Here is a 20330-nt window from a genome sequence, read left to right as displayed (position 1 = left end):
AATATGTTGACATGCTTTAATGTTAAAAAAACACATTATTTTTCAAATACTGTACATTATTGTAGGTCCTCTATGCCCCGCCTCTCTCAAACGCTTCATTTTCTACAAAGTCCCTCCTTCCGACAAGCGCAGTCTGCTCTGATTGGCCAGCTGACCCAGTGCATTGTGATTGACCGAACACCGCAAGCACTCGTCGGAAATGTAACGCCCCTTACCATAATCGCGAGCTTCATCTTTCAAAATAAATGTAAAGACAGAGCCCGAAAGGGGAACAGTCTCGTGACAGACACAGTGATGAATATGTGTTTGCAGTACACAAGCCATGGATAAGACAGCTGACTCCACTGTGATGTGTCTCTCTCTCTCGCTCTCTCTCTCTCTTATGGGAAGCCAAACAACCCAAATGTGGGACGAAACAGCGCGGTATTAAAGTGTTCGTGCTGACCTGTCATCGGCACGGTTCAATGGACCGAGATGCGCGACCGACTCGACAGCGCAGAGAGGACGTGTTTACCAGCGCCACCGAACTGACAGAGCAGCGCGAACATTACTCGTCTTCTTCTTCATGTTTTATGGAGGGTGACATCCAACGTTAAGGTGCATTACCGCCACCTACTATGTGAACATTACTCTCCGCAGAAGTTCGTGTTTTTTTTTCCTGCACATAACATAATGAAGATCAGTATTAAGTTATTACATTTATTTTGCTTACCTTTCTACTACATGTAAACAGTTGTACTTTGAAAAACTGCAAATATAAAATATATAAGACTTTAATAAATGTACAATACCATAGTCCTCTTGAGGAGCACACCCAGCTTCTAGTATATATATATTTTTTTTTTATTTTGTACTTAGTTATTATTGTTGTTGTCGTCAAGTTCTACATTCAGCACAATATTGCCCATTTTAAATTTGAACTATTATTAAATAGCCTAGTATATATGTGGGATTTTTGTTGTCTCTAGTAAAGGGAACGTTGTTATTTAACTTTAACATTGCAATTTTATATAATGGATACGGTTTGTAAGGCTTTTCTCTGCACTCCAAATTAAATAAATAAATACATTTAAATTAATAAAAAAAATTAGGGACAGTGTATGTAAATTCAATATGATGTATTTTGAATTTTGCACTGCATTGTGTTTTAGGTTTATCGGAAAACACATTAAAATTAACCATATAATTTTATTACACTAACCTTTTAACCATACATTTGTAGTTAAACTGTGGGTTAAAAAAAATGACAATCAATCCATGGTTACTGCACTTTTACTATAGTAAAACCATTGTTAATTTCCGTATTTTCATAAGGGAAAATGTATGTCCTGACAGAAAAGTATCAGTACATTTTACTCTTTTATTTCAAGCATAATCATATGCTACAGTTACACAAATATCCTTAAATGTAAAATTTACTTAAATATGCCTTGATGAACGAAACCATTAAATATTTGAATTCTAAGAGGATAATGGAAGTTTCTGCTGTGAACGTGACTACTAAATATAGGCTATACGTGCTTCAAAGTAGCTAACACTACTGTTTACATGTAGTAATATGAAAGATAATAAGCAAAAGAAATGCAATAACTCTTCATTATGTTATGTGCAGGAAAAAAAAAAAAACTTCTGCGGAGAGTAATGTTCGCATAGTAGGTGGCGGTAATGCACCTTAACGTTGGATGCCACCCTCCATAAAACATGAAGAAGAAGACGAGTAATGTTCGTGCTGCGCTGTTGTAACTGATCAGCACTGCTCTGTCAGTTCGGTGGCGCTAGTAAACACGTCCTCTCTGCGTCTGTCGAGTCGGTCGCGCAGCTCGGTCCATTGAGCCACGCCGATAACAGGTCAGCGTGGCGCGAACACTTTAATACCGCGCTGTTTCGTCCCAATTTTGGTGTGTTTGGCTTCCCATATTGCTCTCGCTCGCACACACACACACACACGATGCGCAAAACTCCACATTTGAACAGTTAATAGCAAATACTTAAACTAATAACAAAACAGCTGATTCAGATGCGCCAGATTGTCATAGCAAAGTCAGAATTACCTCCTCTCCTAGGTTCACGCGAAACGGTCGTCCATAAAATGCATTGCTGTTCTGTTGTAAGTAATCTTAAAGATTCCTAAATGCATCTACTTTCGGAAGGCCAAATAAAGTGCTTTTGCTTTCACCTGGAAACACACAGCGTCTCCCTGACATGGCTGCTTCAACACTAACTGCGGTTCCTGAAACCACGCCTTCTTTCTTTGCGTGCGCATTTGGGCGGCATTATGCTAATATTTCCACATAGTGAGGTAGATATATGGGGGCGTGTTAGAACGAGCCGTTTTAGGGGGGCGTGGCAGAGTCTTAACTTTGATAAATAATAACTCTTTGGTTTTGAGACTTTAGTCTTTGCAACTTCAGGGATCTTATCTATGCACAATCAGCTTGTAACACTCCAAAGAGAAAGGAAAACTTGAAATCGCATCATATGACCCCTTTAAGGCTTTTGAATTTTCGAAATGATCAAAACCTTGCTGCCTTAAGTCGTCTTATTGACACTTGAATTTTTTAGCAAGTAAAATGCTCTTAGTATAAAAATGTCCACCTTTAATTCGTGGTACACGGTCTGTCGTTAATAATTTTTATGAACTAAACGTAATAATAACTTTTTATATTCTTAGTAATATTTCAAAATGAAAATTTACTGGACTAAAGCAACTTAAGTTTACTTGATTAACCATGCATAATTGTTTTTAGGAAAATTCAATTAAAATGTTCCATCATGATTTTGAGGAAAAAAAACATTTTATTTGTACATCTCTCAATCTTCATTGTATTACATTGCATTATAGGTTCTGCCCACCACAATAAAAACTGCAGAGCTTTGATTAGCTTTTAATATGATCTTAAGACATATTATTGGGAGATAATTACAATCCTTTGAATTGTTCCTCTCTTGCAGGTAAAGCTTTGCAGTCGTCCTTCATTCTACACTGTATCGCTCTCTCTTTCATACAACCCTTCTTCGTGAAGTTCTCTTCCTACCTGACTGCAAAGTCTATACCTGGTCATTCAAACAACCCACCTTCCTACCAGCCAATCAGAATGTCACAGCTTCAGTTCCAGGCACCTGGCAACCCTGCACCCAGTGCTGCCCCGTTACAGCTGGCCCCACCCCAACCCGGGTTCAGCATTCCCTGCGCCGCCGCTCCTTTACCCTCGGAGAGTGCCAGTCACCCACTCCGAAACTCCGCCCTGCCTTCCGCCTCCGCCACGCCCTTCTGCAACCCCACAGGTGGGTGATGCATTATATAGGACTTGACAGTTTGTACATTTTAAATATTCAATTATGTCCAGGCCCATATAGAAATCTCATGGAAATTTTTTAACATTTCAATCCAGCAATAAAATCTGACAACAGTGGTATAAAATTTACCTTTTTATCTCAGAACATGCTGAAAATATATACACTACCATTCAAAATTTGTAGTCTGTAAGATTTGTTTTATTTTTTGAAAGAAAGTAATATTTTTATTCAGCAAGAATGCATAACATTTATCAAATTTGACAGTAATACAAAATGTTAATTAACTACACGTACTTACTATATGGTTAGGATTAGGGTTTGGCTTAAGGTTACTTGCATGTAATTATGCATAATTTATTGATATTATAATAGTAAGTACATGTAACGTGTAACAAGGACACCAGTGTTACCCAAAGATTTCTATTTTAAATAAATACTCTTTTTCTGTTCACCAAAAATATTAAGCAGCACAGCTGTTTTTAATATCAGTTACAAAATTGACAATACAATCTGATAACAGTGGTATAAAAATTGTCCTTTTTTATCTTAAACATGCTGAAAAAATTAATGCTACTCTTAAAAAGTTTGAGATAGGTACTTTTTTTTTTTTATAAATGTTTTTTCAGCTAGGATGCATATTATTAATCAAAAGTTGCAGTAAAGATATTGATAATATTACAAAATATTTATATTTTAAATAAATGCTGTTCTTTTTAACTTAATGTTCACCAAAATATTAAGCAGCACAACTGTTATCAACATTGATGGTAATAAGAAATGTTTCTTGAGCAGCGAATCAGCATATTAGAATCATTTCTGAAGGATCGTGTGACACTGAAGACTGGAGTAATGACTGCTAAAAAATTCAGCTTTGCCATCAGAGGAATAAATTACATTTTTAATTACATTGTTTCTTTTAAATTGTAATAATATTTCACACTGCTACTGTTTAATGTATTTTTATCAAATAAATGCAGCCTTGGTGAGCATAAAAGACTTTTCAAAAACATTAAAAAAAATTTACTGACCTTAAACTTTTGAATAATCTGGGCCTGGTTATGCCCTGATAACAAAAATTATTTCACGGAGTTTTAAAATGTTTCCTTCATTATTTAATCTTTTAATGTTGTCCTCTAGTATCTAACATGGCAAACCCTAAAGAGAAGACCCCTATGTGTTTGGTAAACGAGTTAGCCCGTTACAATAAGATCCAACCTGAATACAAGCTACTCAGTGAACAAGGACCAGCCCACTCCAAGGTAAGACTTGGAGGTTTGTTTTATACACAAAACGCACAAAACTGTCTCTTCCCGCCTGCCTGAACTTTCTGATGTTGTGTGTTCAGATTTTCTCAGTGCGGTTAACTCTGGGGGATCAGCACTGGGATGCAGAGGGGACCAGTATCAAAAAAGCCCAGCACTCAGCAGCAACATGTGCTCTCGCCCAAACCACTCTCCCCAAACCCAGTCACAGAAGCCCCCGCCACCCAGGTGGGATCTACAAGGGCTCAGAGTGTACGTCCAATTTTTCCCTTTATCTTATTAATAAATAAACAAAACGTTCTCATCCCCACATTATCAAACTGAATTGTATGAAAGCTTGTTTCCACCACAGAATCAATTTTTTTTAAAAAGGTAATCTCTCAGTTTTTTCTGATAACTGACTATATCAGTGTATATCTGTTATCAGTTGCAATTCTGACTTTTCTGCAATTGCAAGGACAAAAGTAAGAATTGTGAGAGATAAACTTGCAATTGTAAGAAAAATGCCAGAATTGTGAAATAAAAACACAATTACCTTTTTTAATTTGTTTTTATTCAGTGGCAGAACCTGGATTCTATAGAATAGGGCGGTTGAACCCTAAAAAGGCAAAACAAATTGTAAAAGAAGTCTGTATGCTGTAGAGAAGGAGTAACTAGCGTCATGCAGAGAGCCCTAATCAAACACACCTGAACCATCTTAACAAAGATGTTCAGGATTACTTGAAAATTACAGGCAGGTGTGTTGGAGCAGGGTTGGAACTGAACTGTCCAGAAACAGCATTTGCTTAATCTGCTTTTAAAACTTTAAATGTGCAGTCACATGAGTTACTTTCATACATGGTGAGTAGTTGATACTAGATTTTTAAATTTTGGGTGAACTGTTCCTTTAAATTTAAAAATAAACATCATCTTTCCACCTATTTTAACTTCGAGTACATCCATTGGGGTTCATTTGTCTTTATGATGTAGTGTACAGTATATCATAGTTTTTTTGTTTTTTGCATTTACAGTACCATTCAAACGCTTGGTAAAAATAAATTAATATTTTTATTCAGCAAGGACATGTTAAATGTATCAAAAGTGATGGTAAAGACAGTTACAGGGTTACAGAGGATTTTAAGGTTATACTTTACATTAAGTTTTCACTTGTTAACTTTAGTAAATTCATTAGTTAACATGAATTAACAATGAAAAATACTTTAAAAAGCATTAATTAATCAATGTTAATTTGCACATTTACTTGCGCGTGATTAAAATCAAAAGGTGTACATGTTAATATTATTTAATGTACTCGAGCTAAAATGAACTAACAATGATCAGTTGTGTTTTTATTAACTAACAGAGGTTAATAAATACAAATGTTTTGCTCACTGCAATAACATTGATAATAGGAAATGCTTCTTGAGCGTCAAATCAGCATATTAGACTGATTTCTGAAGGGTCATGTGACACTGACTAAGTTTACATGGACATCAGTAATCTAATTATTTACCTTATTCTAAATAAGATAATATTATGATTAAGGGGTTTACATGAGTTGCTTTTAGAATATTCCTTTCACGTTCCAGTTTTACATGTTATAGTACATAGTTCGATAAATAATCAAAAAATTATTTGTACGTGCATACAGACGATGGTGGCGTTGAAGCTCTTTTATTTGCTGTCAAATAGTTGAGCACTGCGGTGTGTGTATCCTGTCGCAAAATGTGGCGAAAAGTCCTACACGACGGTAATAATGTGATTTAAGGTGTTTACATGTCTATACTGCACTTCATTAATGCGACTAAAATAGGAATACTCCACACGTCTTAATTCGAATAGTGTTTACTTCAATTATGAATTTAGTCGGATTAAGGTAAGCAAAAATCTCTAGATTTTAGATTCTTAATCAGAGTATTGTCTTAATCGTATTAAAATCGGAGTGTTGTTGTCCATGTAAACGTTCAGCTTTTCATCGCAGGAATAAATTACATATTAAAATAAAAAAAGTCTACTTTAAACTGCAGTGATATTTTACAATATTAATCTGTTTACAGTAATAGGTTGAACCTCATGAATGTTAGCAGTGCAATCAGCTGTTTGACATGTTTCTCTCTCATGCAGATAATGTAACCCACACTGTGGAGCTTAATGCACTTTGTATGAAGTTGGGCAAGAAGCCCATCTACAAACCTATAGATGCCTACCAGGGGATGAGACCAGCATTCAACTACAACATCAGAGCACCAGGCCCTTATGCACGCTCCATGCAGCAGTATGCACTCTCTCTTTTTGGCTTATGATATATACTCTCATATATGAGAGTGACTAAATGTGATGGATTATATTATATACTGTTTTGCTTTTCTTCTCTTGATCAGTTATTACTACCCATTTCCTCCTGTGGGGCCAGTACTGTATCATATGGAGCTGTCTATCGGTGGACAACAAAGAAAGAAAAAGAGCCTGAGTACACTTTAGTGACGGAGAGAGGACTGCCTCGACGCAGGGAGTTTGTCATGCAGGTACTCCATCAGAGAGAAGACTGTTCTCTGACTAAGCATTTTTATAATAGTTCAGTGCACATTTTGTGTGAAGGTCATGCTCTTCTTCTGCCCACCATTTTCTTGTACAACCTGCAAAATTGCTTCTTGTCAGAAATGTTCCCTGAAAAAGTAATGTGTCCCCTCTCTCACTCAGGTGTCAGTTGGAGGTCAGAATGCAGAGGGAATGGGACCTAGTAAAAAAGTGGCCAAGCGAAATGCAGCCGAGAAGATGCTGGAGCTTCTGGGCTTCAAAGTGCCTCAGCCACAACCACCCAAACCGGCTCTGAAAACGGATGAGAAGGTGAATGCCTACTTATTAACAGCATTTATACTTTGTATTGAAAACATGTTGGAAGCAGTTACAGGAGTTTTAAAACTGGGGACCAGGGCTGCAAGGGACTGATAAGTGGGTTCGTGAAATATTTTGAAAGGAATATTTTTCCTTTCCTTTTTTTTAGGGCTGTCAAAGTTAAGGTGTGCACTTAATATATATTAATGCAACATGTTTAATGTAATGTGTGTGGTTTTTATTAATACATTCACCAAATTTGATTAATATTACTATTTCAGAGCTGTCAAAGTTAAGTTGTGTACTTATTAATGCAACACATTTAATGTAATGTGTGTTTTTTTTTATACATTCACAAAATTTGATAATTACTATTTCAGCGTTGTAAATAAGGGTCAGATTTTTATTTTTTATTTTTTTGTATTGTTTTGTTTACACAACTAGTTTTTAACAATGAGCAAATAAAACAATATGAATATAGTTTAGTGTAAAAAAAAAAAGTTTAAAGTTTAAAACTATTTGTTAAAAAAAAAAAGGTATAAGAAAAATATTTAGTATAACAATATAAAAGCCAAGTATTTAATTTGGAAAATAATAAATAACCTTTGTTGTATTTTATAACGTTGCACCTGTTAATTTTATCACCCAGCAGAAATAATTTTCTAAAAAAACTGAAAATATTTTATTCCTATCTATTTTTGGAAGGGGATCCCTCATAAGGGGAACGTCATATTTTGGACACTTTGGCATCAAAAATTTCACCAAAAAAAGGAACATTTACTAATTTTCATGTTTTTCCAAATCTTCCAAAACTACATTTCCAAGATACATTCCAAGAATCGGGGGTAATTCATACATACACAGTCTCTCTCTCTCTCTCTCTCTCATAAATGAGCAGTTGATGAATTACACTTGTCTGAGAATAGAATATTGAAGTGGAGATCGCTAAACTGCAAGCTAACCAGTGTTTTCAGAAAGCAAGCGCGTTTATTCACAGTGGAGGGAGAGCGCGTGTGCACATGGTTGCCAGGTTGACAAAGATAAGTAGCACACTTAGCAGATATTTCCGTATTGCGCAAGTGTGAAGCTCTGTTTTGGGGATTACATTGCTTTATATCAGGCAACCCCGTTGTGTTCCTCTGCGGCCAGATTAAACCTTGTTGTAGCCTATATATGCTCTGTTCGTTCTTTTTTAGAAACCTCGCACTTTTTTACTCAATTTTAAACGTTGTAAAATGTTAAACAAATTAAGCGCGGTCCACTGCTGCACACGTGTCACAATATCGATAAAGGGCCAGCTGTATCGATACTCGTATCATCAAATCTCTGTGAAGATACACCGTCATATCGATATTTTGAACACAGCACTAGTGTATATGACGTTCTTCTTTCAGAGGAATCCAGTTGGAGTTATATTAAAAATGGTCTTTGATCTTTCAAGCTGTTTAATGCCACTCAGCGGGTTTTGCATTGCTTCAGTCCAAAATAACTTCAATAAAAATCGCCCATCCATTAAAAAAAAGTGTCTCACACGGCTCCGGGGGGTGAATAAAGGCCTCCTGTAGCAAATCGATGCGTTTTTGTAATAAAAATATCCATATTCAAAATGTAATAAGCACTTTAATTTAGCTTGAGCTCACTGTTGTAAACAGAAGCAGTTCCGGGGGAATGACGTATGAGGTCGGCTTTGCGCATGCGCCGCTCAGAAGTGACGAACGCGGAAGTGCAGAGGAGAGATCAAAACAAAACAACGGTCACTAATTAGAAGTACAAAACGAGGATTTGTAAAGAAGAATGTTGGAGGATTTCGATATAAGCCAAGAGGAGACTGTTATTCCTTTGCTAAAGTAAGGAAACTTTGTTTCCTTTGCTCCTGTTAACAAACGTTGGTTTTCACGAGACTCACTGGTGCATGCGCTGCTTCCAGTGTACAACAGTGAGCGCAAGCTAGATTAAAGTGATTATTACGTTTTGAATATGGATATTTTTCTTACAAAAACGCATCGATTCGCTACAGAAGGCCTTTGTTCACCCCCCGGAGCCGTGTGAGACACTTTTTTAAAAAAAATTTTTATTATTATTTATTTATTTATTTTTATGGATGGGCGCATTTTATTTAACTGCTTTTGGACTGATGCATGCAACACCCGCTGAGTGCTGTGAAACATCTTGAAAGATCAAAGACAATGTTTAATATACCTCCGACTCGATTCGTCTGAAAGAAGAAAGTCATATCCACCTAGGATGACTTGAGGGTGAGTAATTTATGGGCTAATTTTCATTTTTGGGTGAACTAACCCTTTAATAAAAAGAAACATTTAAAATAAATGTTGTTCTTTTGAACTTTGTTCATCAAAGAATCCTAAAAAACTGTATCTCTGTTTTCACAAAAATATTAGGCAGTTTTAAACATTGATATTAATAAGAAATGTTTCTTCTGAAGAATCTTGTGCAGAGTTATTTTAGTGTCATTTAGATACTATAATAGATTTTATTACATTTTTGAATTCAGTTTTATTTTTATATTTTCTGCTTTCATGGTAATTTTAGTTAGTAGTTTTTTTTTTGTGTGTACATTTTTGACATGTTCATTAGTTTTTGTTGTTTTTAAATGTCTTAGTTTTTATTTTTCAGTTTTAGTCATTTTAGTAAATCGAGTTAAACTAAATGAGTAATGTTGCCTTGGAAACTGAGTTTAAGTGTTTTATATTTCAGTTAACATTTATTACAATTAGCAGAATTTTTATGGTTTTAGTTAACTTTAAAAATCCTGATTGTGAAGACTGGATAATGGCTTCTGAAAATTCAACTTTGTCTTCACAGGAATAAATTAAAATTTAAAATATATTAAAATAGAAGATAGATTTTAAATTACAGTAACATTTCAGAATGTTACTGTTTTGTATGTGTATATCTATGATATAATATCTAGAATAATACAAAAAAACCTATAATTAAAATTCAGCTTTCTCACCACAGGAAAAAATATAATTTAAAGGACAGTGGTGGCCAAAATTATTAGAACACTAGTATTTTCACCAGCTAAAAAATGGTTGAAGCCAGTTATTTATATATTTTGCTGTAGTGTGTGTCAGTAGGACATATCATTAATTGTAATAATCCAGTGAGATTTTTGTTTGCACAAGGAGTCTGACAGCAGCCAGTGCTCCACACAGAGATCTGATCTGATCATCATCCAGTCTGTCTAGAATGACATGAAGAAACAGAACAAACTGAGACAGACTAAATCCAGAAGAACTGTGGCAATGTATCCAAGATGCTTCAAGAAACCTACCCGCAAAACTACAGCACTGTTAAAAGTCTTAGGCACTTGTGTAAAAATGCTGTAAATGGATTACAGGATGCTGTCAAAAATAGTATCATAAATAGATTTTCCTTATCAATTAACTTCTATTAACTACATTAAATCAACATTTGGTGTGACCATCCTTTGCGTTTATAGCAGCTTTTGCCCTAGTTGCACTTGCGCATAGTTTTTCAGGTAGCTTTGCAGGTAGGTCTCTTGAAGCATCTTGGAGACGTTGCCACAGTTCTTCTGGATTTAGTCTGTCTCAGTTTGTTCCATTTCTTCATGTCATTCTAGACTGTGTATGTATGTATCAACGACGTGTATCTTGTTTACTGCAATGTATTTTTGTCTCTAAAAAGGCTGCTCTGAACATCCTGAAGCTCCTGTCAGAACTTGACCAGCAGTCCAATGAGCGCACAGCTAATGGACCAATGACAGGGTCAGTCTTAAATGTTAAAAAGGCTCTTATTAATTTTTACAATAGGTTACCATACATGGACTTTGTAGGTGCCTTTCAAAGTCATTTAAAGTTTAAGTGGCAGTTATTTAAAGTACATAGCTAAAGATAGAGCTGATAAGAGTAGGTTACCATACATGGACTTTGTAGGTGCCTTTCAAAGTCATTTAAATTTTTTAGTTTAAGTGGCAGTTATTTAAAGTACATAGCTAAAGATAGAGCTGATAAGATTCCAGTAACTGCATACATTGCAATTCATTTCTCACGTGTCTCCCTCTCGATAGGTGCAACAAACAAGACCTCAAGGGCGATGCATTATTAAAACCGGCTAACTCAAGCACCATCGGAAAGACTCTGGATGGCACAGTATAGAATTGACTCTTTGATTGGTCGTTTTATTTGCGAAACACTTGAGAAAAGTCAGAAGCAGAGTTTTGATTGGCTGCTCAAAAAGGCCTTTTGAGTAGTTCTTAATAGATCTTAGATTTAAAAAAGTTACAACAGTTAAACAAGGTCAAGAGATGTGGATGATGTTAAATCGTTCACACGCAGTGATCCATTTTTAAACGCTAAGGCTTTGGAAAAGTCGCCTCATCATATCCAGTGAAGTGGTGGTTTTGTTTTCGTTGTTAAATTGTAAAACGATTATCGTGAAGTTTGACTTGAGTAGATTGGCTTTTCTTTGTTGCTCCAAGGACGTCATGTTTTCAGTGTCATGATTTTTTGTTCTCGCTTTTATTTTAATTTTATTTTTAACGCTGTATTATAGGAACCCAGCGAGTTGGGTTGTGTTAGCGCTGTTGTGAAGTGCAGTATAAAACTCCATTGAAGGATATGATGAAGCTCTCAAACACGTCTCTGCTGTGGCGGTTTTTCTCCAGTACTTTTTGAGTTACAATGACGACCATAACACTCACACAAAAAAAATTTCGTCTACATTTTCATGTAGGTCTGGAAAAATGTTGTTGTGACTTCAGTGTTGAGTGTGGGGTGGTGTTTTTTGTTGTGTATGGAAGCGAGTGAGTGAATGTTTGTTTCAAGCACGATAATCTTCAGTCATGTCAATTAAACTGATGCATTCTCCTATCAGTGTTGACCATCTCTCTACCAGTTGCATCCTGGTTTCCTCATGGAATAGGAGTAAAAATGATGTGCCTCTTGCACAAATAAAAATATTGTGTGTGTGTGCTGTAAATACTAATCTCAGGGATTCCACAGTTATGGAAAACCTGTATTGGACTCTCATTCTGACGGCACCCATTCACCGCAGAGGATCCACTGGTGAGCAAGTGATGTAATGCTAAATTTATTCTCATCTGTTCTGATAAAGAAACAAACTCATCTATATCTTGGATGGCCTGAGGGTAAGTACATTTTCAGCAAATTTTCTTCTTTGGGTGAGCTATTCCTTTCATGTGATCCACTACATCTGGACTACTATTTACTATTCGTAAACCACATATATTAATTAGTCCAAGCTGTGCCTATTTGCACAAAAATACAGTAAGTAGATTGTGTATATAGCATTAATCTGGTATGGTTATGCTTTTGTAAGGCAATGTAGAATCCTTGCATGTTTTATGTTTAGTTTGGGAAGAATGGATCTAAGGTCTCCATGTTTGATTGCATGTTTTAAACAAGTCATCTTAACCTTGCTTTTCAAACCTGCAGATGTCAAATTAGTACTACTACTACTTACTAATAATTGCATGATCACAACTATTTTTATGATAATAGATTATAAGAAGAAAATTAGAACAAATGAATTGCTTTATATTAAGCACAATGGATGTACTGGACTATAAATTAAAATGCTCCCAAAACATTTCTCAAAGCCCGATGGCTTTTTATGTGTACATGTATTTCACTAGCATCAAAGCTCCATTTATTTTACACACACCATGTATGCCCTTGCATGTGCCATTTACCTCACATAACTATTAAGTCCCTCTGTCTTTGCATATGAGACAAGGGAATGTGAATATATGAGGCCCTACATTACAGCAGTGCCTATGGTATTGTTCTTTCTGCATGAATAGCCTCTAGCTACAGGAATTAATTTAATCCTCTCTTTTCACGTGTTTCAGCATCAGTGGGCAATCCTGGCCAGCTAAGGAAACATTGAAGAGGGTCCTCAACCTGAAAAACCGATCTAACAACTGTATATGCAAAACAAACTTACATACATTATACCTTATATACATTTTATTGGCTAAGTACAAAATATTTTAGGTCATTCATTACTTTAAGTCTTTGTAATTTATACAGGGCGTGATTTAAAATTTACGGTAAAAAACCAGCAGCTGTGGTTGCCGGAATTTTACCATAAAAAATACAGTTGCAATGTTTTAGGTTTTAACTTAAATTTACAGTTAAATACCGTAATTTCATTAACTGGTATAATGTTAATATACCAACCTATTGAAGTACTGAAATCTGTTTTGTACCTTTGTAATACACTGATAACCACCAAATGCAGGTAGTGATGAGAAAGTCACATGATGAACCAAAGCCCATCACAAGCAGCTTTTAAATAATAACATATATAGAAGGTGCACAGTGTCATTCACACAAACACCATCATGGTAACACACATGAAACTGAGATAAAGCAATAAACATTCATTTAACAACATTAGGTGTAACACACAACCCTAATATACAAAACTGATAAGAAGAAACATAGTTATTTCAACAAAAAAACATCAAATTTGAAATGTAACGCAGGGAATTCTGGGAATGTCAATTTACGGTTATTCACTGTAAATTATACGGTCTTTTTCAATTCCAAAACGATATACTACCATAAAATTAATGTCCAATACAGTTTTTCACCATATATAGGAAGGGAATTTACCGTTAACCAATTAACAGGTTTTTACTGTAGCATTTTTGCAGTCTTTTACCGATAAAATTAACAGACATTTTTACAGTTTTCTCAATGATGGATTCTTACAAACTTGCAGTTTTTCACTTCACAAGATGTTAATAGATTAACTTTAGTCTTGTGGATTATTGTGATGTTTTTATCAGCTGTTTGGTCTCTCATTCTGACGGCACCCATTTACTGCTGAGGATCCAATAGTGAGCAAGTGATGTAATGTTACATTTCAGAAGAAAGAAATTCATCTACATCTCAGATGGCCTGAGTATAAGTACATTTTAAGCACATTTCTGGGTGAACTTTTCATTTAAGTGCCATGAGGCAAAAAATCGAAAACCAAAATCTGACTGAGTGAAGCATGTCATCTAAAACAGGCCCAGTAAATGTCACAGTCCAGCTCAGAGGTGCAGCAAGATGTAGAAGTCAATTACATGCATGAGTTCTTCAGATGTAGAGAGCGACATATTCAGGCTGCTCATTATCATGTCAGCGTGCAGCTCCAGACGCTCATGGATGGTTTACCTTGCTCTGCTGGTAACACTGGTGTCCCAGAGCGAAGGAGGTTGTCAGGATACGGGACTGTGTTGCTTTGGACAAAACCAGTCATGTATTACTGAAGACTGGAGGAAAGATCGCTCCTATGGGGAATGTTACTGCGACCAGGCATGCAAGACGACATTGGACTGTTGTCACGACTATGACCTTGCCTGTCCAGGTTTCTAGAATTTTATATTTGTCAGATGCTGTATATTAAAATTCTAAAAAAAATCAAACAGATAGGCTTTGTCTGTATTGGATGCCAGATTTTATTAGATTTTATCCAGAGCTATGTTTTTTTTTTAAATTTCTAGAAAATATAACAATAATATTAATATACGATAGTTATTAAATATTCTAAACACTTTAATAACATCAAGAGTTTAAAATATTGTGAACAAAATATATTTAAAAAAAATTGATATATTAATATTTTTTATGTTTTTGAAAGACTCTTAATGCTCACCAAGGCTGCATTTATTTGATTAAAAAATACAGAAAAAACTGTAATATTGTAAAATATTATTACAATTTAAATATCTGAATGCATTTGGGAAAGTATAGGCAATGTAGCTGTTTGGCATTTCTCGTTTCACATTTTACTTTATGCTACAAATGAATCTTTTGAATAATTAATGTTTAAGTAAATCTTAATTGGCAGCAGGATTATACATTTAATACAGAATGTAGTGAGCAGGCATTGTTGCATGCATCCAAACAAAACAAAGTTTCTGTGGCCTTTGAAAACTTCTCACTGTAGTACTTTACAAATGTTTCCGCTTTTTATTATTTAACACACTGGAGGACAAAAGCTTTCAAACATCTTTTTAGTGCAGATTGCTTTGTGATCCTGTCGCAGTGTAATGTGTAATGTTCAGTTAAAAACTACACTGGAGACACTAAACCTCATTCAGATGCAAAGAGGCCTTAAAGGCATAACAACAACAAAAACAGCAAAAAAGCCTGTGTAGTTTGAAGTTTTTTTTAGAGGTAGGATGGAAAATGGTCACAAAAAACTTTTTTTGGTGCAAGAAAAACTGAAGTAAAAATGACACTTTTTTCTGTTGCTGCTGCTGCTGAATATTACATTTGTGGATATCAATGCTTTCATTTCTACATCTACTGTGTGTGTGTGTGTGGGTGTGTGTTTTAGCCATGTCCTGTGTGGTGAGTGAATGGAGCATGTGGTCTGGCTGTCTGGAGCCGTGTAAACCCACACTGCGCACCAGGCAGAGACAGGTGATTCAGGAAGCACATAATGGAGGTGAACCCTGTCCCTCTCTACATCAGAGCGCAGGCTGCGCAGAGTATCACGACCAGCACGGCCCCTGCCTACAATCACTAGGTATGGAAATCTAAAGCTTAAGCAAAGCCATTTGCCATCCATCAACACAAATGTCACATATCATAATCAACAATGGATAGTATCTCAAAAGGTCTGAGGTCAACCCTTATGATCCATAATAAAAGCATCTGAAATGTATTTAGAATGATTTATACAACCATTATTTTTCCATTGAATTGTTACTCTTGGATGGAATCCACAGTACACATTACATCCCATTTATCTGAGTGAATATTTATCTTATATAATCACATTATCAGTACACAGACTGGTTCTGACTGTAATCAAATGATGAACTGTAATCATCTTCGTCAGTGCATATTCTCTAGGCACTAAAGCAGCAATCTAAACGTCGCCTGTTATCCTGATCAACTTTGTGCTATGTGCTTTTGAAAATGAGTTGAGCCTCCTTATGAGACTGCAGGTGAAGGATGGGGGCACATATGCATTAAAATCTCTCTTCCTTAACCTTTGACCTACTCCTCTGTCTCATTATTTTGCAGTCCCAGCGCTCATCACCACGGGTGGCTATGGAAACGCAAGGAAAAAGAGGGAGATTTTGGACAACAATATCACAGGGTAAGATTTGACAATCCAACACTAAAAAAAGGAACAACATTTGGTAACACTTTACTTGAAGGGGTGTGCATAAGACTGACATGACACCTTCATAATCATGACATGACACATGTCATGAATATGAAGGAGGTTTTGTGCATGTTTTTGAAAACTGTCATTAAGTGTTATTTGCTCAGTTATGTAAATTTTAATGCAAATATGACATTATTTGACCTACCCCTAACCTAAACCTACCCCTACCCTTACCCCTAACCATAGCCCATAACAAATACATCTCAAACAATGTCATCTTTGCATTAAAAATTACAGAACTGAGCGAATGACACTTAATGACAGTTGTCATAAACATGCATAAAAACCCTTCATATTCATGACATGTGTCATGTCATGATTATGTAGGTGTCATGTCATGATTATGAAGGTGTCATGTCAGTCTTATGCACACCCCTTCAAGTAAAGTGTAACCCAACATTTTTTTTTTTTTTTACCATGGTACATATGTAAGATCTCACAAATCACCACAATACTATAATTATTGGATCAAAAATACAGTAAAACAGTATTATTGTGAAACATTATTAAAATTAAAATTTTAGATTTTAATATATTTTGAAATGTTATTTATTCCTGTGATGCAAAGCTGAATTTTCAGCATCATTACTCCAGTCTTCAGTGTCACATGATCCTTCAGAAATCATTCTAATATGCTGATTTGGTGCTCAAGGAACATTTATTATCATTATAAACACTGAAAACAGTTGTGCTGGTTAATATTGTTGTGGACACCATGATATATTTATTTTCAGCATTCTTTGAGGAATATAAAGTTCAGAACAGCAGCATTTATTTGAAATATAATTTGTTTATATTTGCAAGCATTGCAAATCTGTAATATGACTTTTGATCATTTTAATGCATCCTTGTTAAAAGTATAAATAAAAAACAAATCATACTTATCCCAAATGTATATATACAGTATATAGTGTATGTGTAATGTTTGTTGTGTATTTATGTGTGTCTGTGCACACTTCAGTTACTGTGTGGAGTTCAAACTCACGTCCTTGACGGTGGGTTGTCAACACAGTTTCAGTCCACACACTCGCTGGACGCGATACCTGAAGGAGGGACATCAAGTGTGTGTGGAGTGCCAGCCACCAGCACTGGCCCAGGGCCAGCGTTGCTGCTCCGGGGACGGGGAGAACACGGGACAGGACGGGTAAATGCATAGAAACCTTTCTAGATAAATGCTTTTTTTAATTTTTAGGTTCAATACAAATGAAGTGCAGTAATTTAGACTCTCCCCTATAAACAATTATCATTAGAATTAGAATTAGAATGAGAAATGTTTAAATAGTTGTTTCAAAAGTATTGCCCTAAAACATTATACATGTTAACATAAGACTAGTGTGATCAAATTCATCTTCTCATAGAGCAAAAAACACTCACAGGAAATACCAGAAGTCAATCCTAAAACAAACTGAGGATTTAGACAACTTTACAACTCAAAGAACACACACACACATTTTTTTAATGGAGGAATTCATATATACTAGGTACAGTTAAAACTGTAATATTGTGAAATATTATATTCTAAAAATAGATCTTTTCTCTTTCAATATATTTTAAAATGCAATTTATTCCTGTGATGCAAAGCTGAGTTTTCAGCAGCCATTACTCCAGACTTCAGTGTCACGTGATTCTTCAGAAATCATTCTAATATGCTGATTTGGTGCTTTAAGAAACATTTCTTATTACTAGTCTAAACATTTGATCTATAGATGACTGAGATGTAGAATTATTATTAGGCACTTCAGCTGTAAGTCATTGTGATTCATAACAAGCTAAAAAAAATTACTTCGACAAGCCATTACAAAATATTGTGACAAGTCTAAAAATCTTTGAAGAAATATGGTCTCCTGACATGAAGTAGGCCAGGTTTTTCCAAGTCCTTGGCCACTAGAGGGAACCATGACACATCTTTAAATATTCAAAGGGCTAGTGTATAAAACATCCTGTACTGCTTTAAGACTTGTGCACTCATTTGGAGCACTCTAGAGCCTTGATATGTTTTTCAATAAAAAGAGAGCAATTGCCTATTTAATCTGGGCTAAATTTAAAACCTTGATGATGCTGGTCTATTTTTATATATAGTATTTTTAATAATACTTTAGCGATATTTTATATTAACCAACACATAAAATGCTTGTATTATTCATAAGGTAGGGTTGGAACTCTTAACCTAGCTCAAGGACAACAGCCAGAGCGATACCCATCACTCTATCTGTCTTCCTCTGTCATCTTTTCCCATCACATTCTCACTCTCTCACTCTTAGGAGCTTGTCTCTGCAGTGGCAGGCTGTGGGGAATTCTCGGTGCAGAGGGCTGTGGAGATGGGTCCGTCGACTAGACTCCTGTTCCTGTCCTACTGTACACAGTTTTCTCTTCATCTAACTCGCATGCTTCAGTCAGTCTAAACGGGGTCATGAAATTTCACACTTTTAAAGAAGTGACGGTTGAATGTGCAGACTATTTTGGTAGCTCAAACCAGCTCTAGGCTTGTATGCCAAATGATACAGCTGATACCTCATTACAGTACGTTATCAAGAAAAGATTCAATATTAGTCACAGTTAATTCCCATTTATACATAAAAGACTAATGCTAATGGCCATCATATTACGATTAAAGGAACAGTTCACCCAAAAATTACAATTTGCTGACAGTTCCCTCACCCTCAGGCCACCTATGATGCAGATGGTTTTGTTTCTTCATCAGATTTGGAGAAATGTAATCACTTGCTCACGAATGGACCCTCTACAGTGAATGGGTGCCGTCAGAATGAGAGTCCAAACAGCTGATAAAAACATCACAACAAGAAATCCACATGACTCCAGTCCATCAATTAACGTCTTGAGAACATGTTGGTGTATTTTTGATGTGAAAGGACAACAGAGGATGGACTTTTTCACTGGAGGATGCGTTATTATGAATTGAGAATATGAATAGACTGGTATTTTGGCCAGAAGCAACGGTTTACAGTTAAAACATCTTAATAATTAGTTTCTAATAAACACACAGCTTTTCATTTTACAAGATGTTAATTGATGGACTAGAGTCTGGATTACTTGTAGATTCTTGTGATGTTTTTATCAGATGTTTGGACTTTCTGATGGCACCCATTCACTGCAGATGATTCTTTGGTGAGCAAGTCATGTAATGCTAAATTTATCAAAATCTATTCATTTTTAGGTGAATTATTCCTTTCAGCAGTAATAATGAATTTTAACCAGTAATATATTAAAAGCACTAAATAAAAATATTAGGTTGCTTTTGTTATTTTTCTTTAGAGCAAATGACTTCTAAGTGTGAATTAGGTTTTTATTTTTTTTAGGGGCCTGTAGGGATACACCATTCAAATGAATGCGTATAAACTCTAATGACAACACAGAATAATAGGTAAAATTAATAATCTGTATCATTTATTTGATTTCCAGCCAACCAAGGGGGGGAGGGGATATCTCTTCTTCATACTGCAAAAAAATCTAAAGATTTCAGGACATGTTGACACATTTTTGGCTCTTTTTCCTATACAAGACAAGGAATTGGCTTTTTGTCACATACAGAACAAGTTACAGCTTCCAGAGGTACGACATGCATTAAACAACATAACACACATACAGAAACAACGGCATAGAAAGTCAACAGGTAGAAAGATTACAAAACAAACAGCCTTTAGACCTACAAACAACATTGTAGAAGATTTAGGGCAAGGGAGGGATTGTAAACAGTGCTCTCTTTTTTTTAGTTCCCTGGAAATTCTACAAGGATGTTTACGGTAATTTCTTTTA

The 20330-nt window shown here is 35.5% G+C and overlaps 2 protein-coding genes across 2 annotated transcripts in view; both read left to right on the top strand.

Moving 5' to 3' along the window:
• stau1 (staufen double-stranded RNA binding protein 1) overlaps positions 1-12227 on the top strand; it is a 26852-nt gene extending 14625 nt beyond the window's left edge. The window contains 10 exon segments of the mRNA XM_071582305.1: positions 2953-3285; positions 4435-4556; positions 4643-4811; positions 6663-6813; positions 6920-6987; positions 6990-7063; positions 7239-7385; positions 7543-7552; positions 10978-11122; positions 11425-12227. Of these exon segments, the coding sequence (XP_071438406.1) occupies positions 3096-3285; positions 4435-4556; positions 4643-4811; positions 6663-6813; positions 6920-6987; positions 6990-7063; positions 7239-7385; positions 7543-7552; positions 10978-11122; positions 11425-11512 (1164 nt within the window). The 5' untranslated portion in view covers positions 2953-3095 and the 3' untranslated portion in view covers positions 11513-12227.
• A 2279-nt stretch (positions 12228-14506) lies between these two features.
• On the top strand, positions 14507-19117 carry LOC107555970 (somatomedin-B and thrombospondin type-1 domain-containing protein). The gene is made up of 5 exons (XM_016238925.1): positions 14507-14738; positions 15714-15905; positions 16409-16484; positions 17518-17700; positions 18818-19117. The coding sequence occupies exons 1-5, from the start codon at positions 14507-14509 to the stop codon at positions 18933-18935; spliced, it is 801 nt and encodes a 266-aa protein (XP_016094411.1). The 3' UTR covers positions 18936-19117.
• Positions 19118-20330: the final 1213 nt, after the last annotated feature.

This window comes from Sinocyclocheilus grahami, unplaced genomic scaffold, assembly GCF_001515645.1.
Source record: "Sinocyclocheilus grahami isolate Dianchi unplaced genomic scaffold, SAMN03320097.WGS_v1.1 scaffold551.1, whole genome shotgun sequence".
In the NCBI taxonomy this organism is placed as follows: domain Eukaryota; kingdom Metazoa; phylum Chordata; class Actinopteri; order Cypriniformes; family Cyprinidae; genus Sinocyclocheilus; species Sinocyclocheilus grahami.
This window is presented reverse-complemented; position numbering and strand designations above follow the sequence as displayed.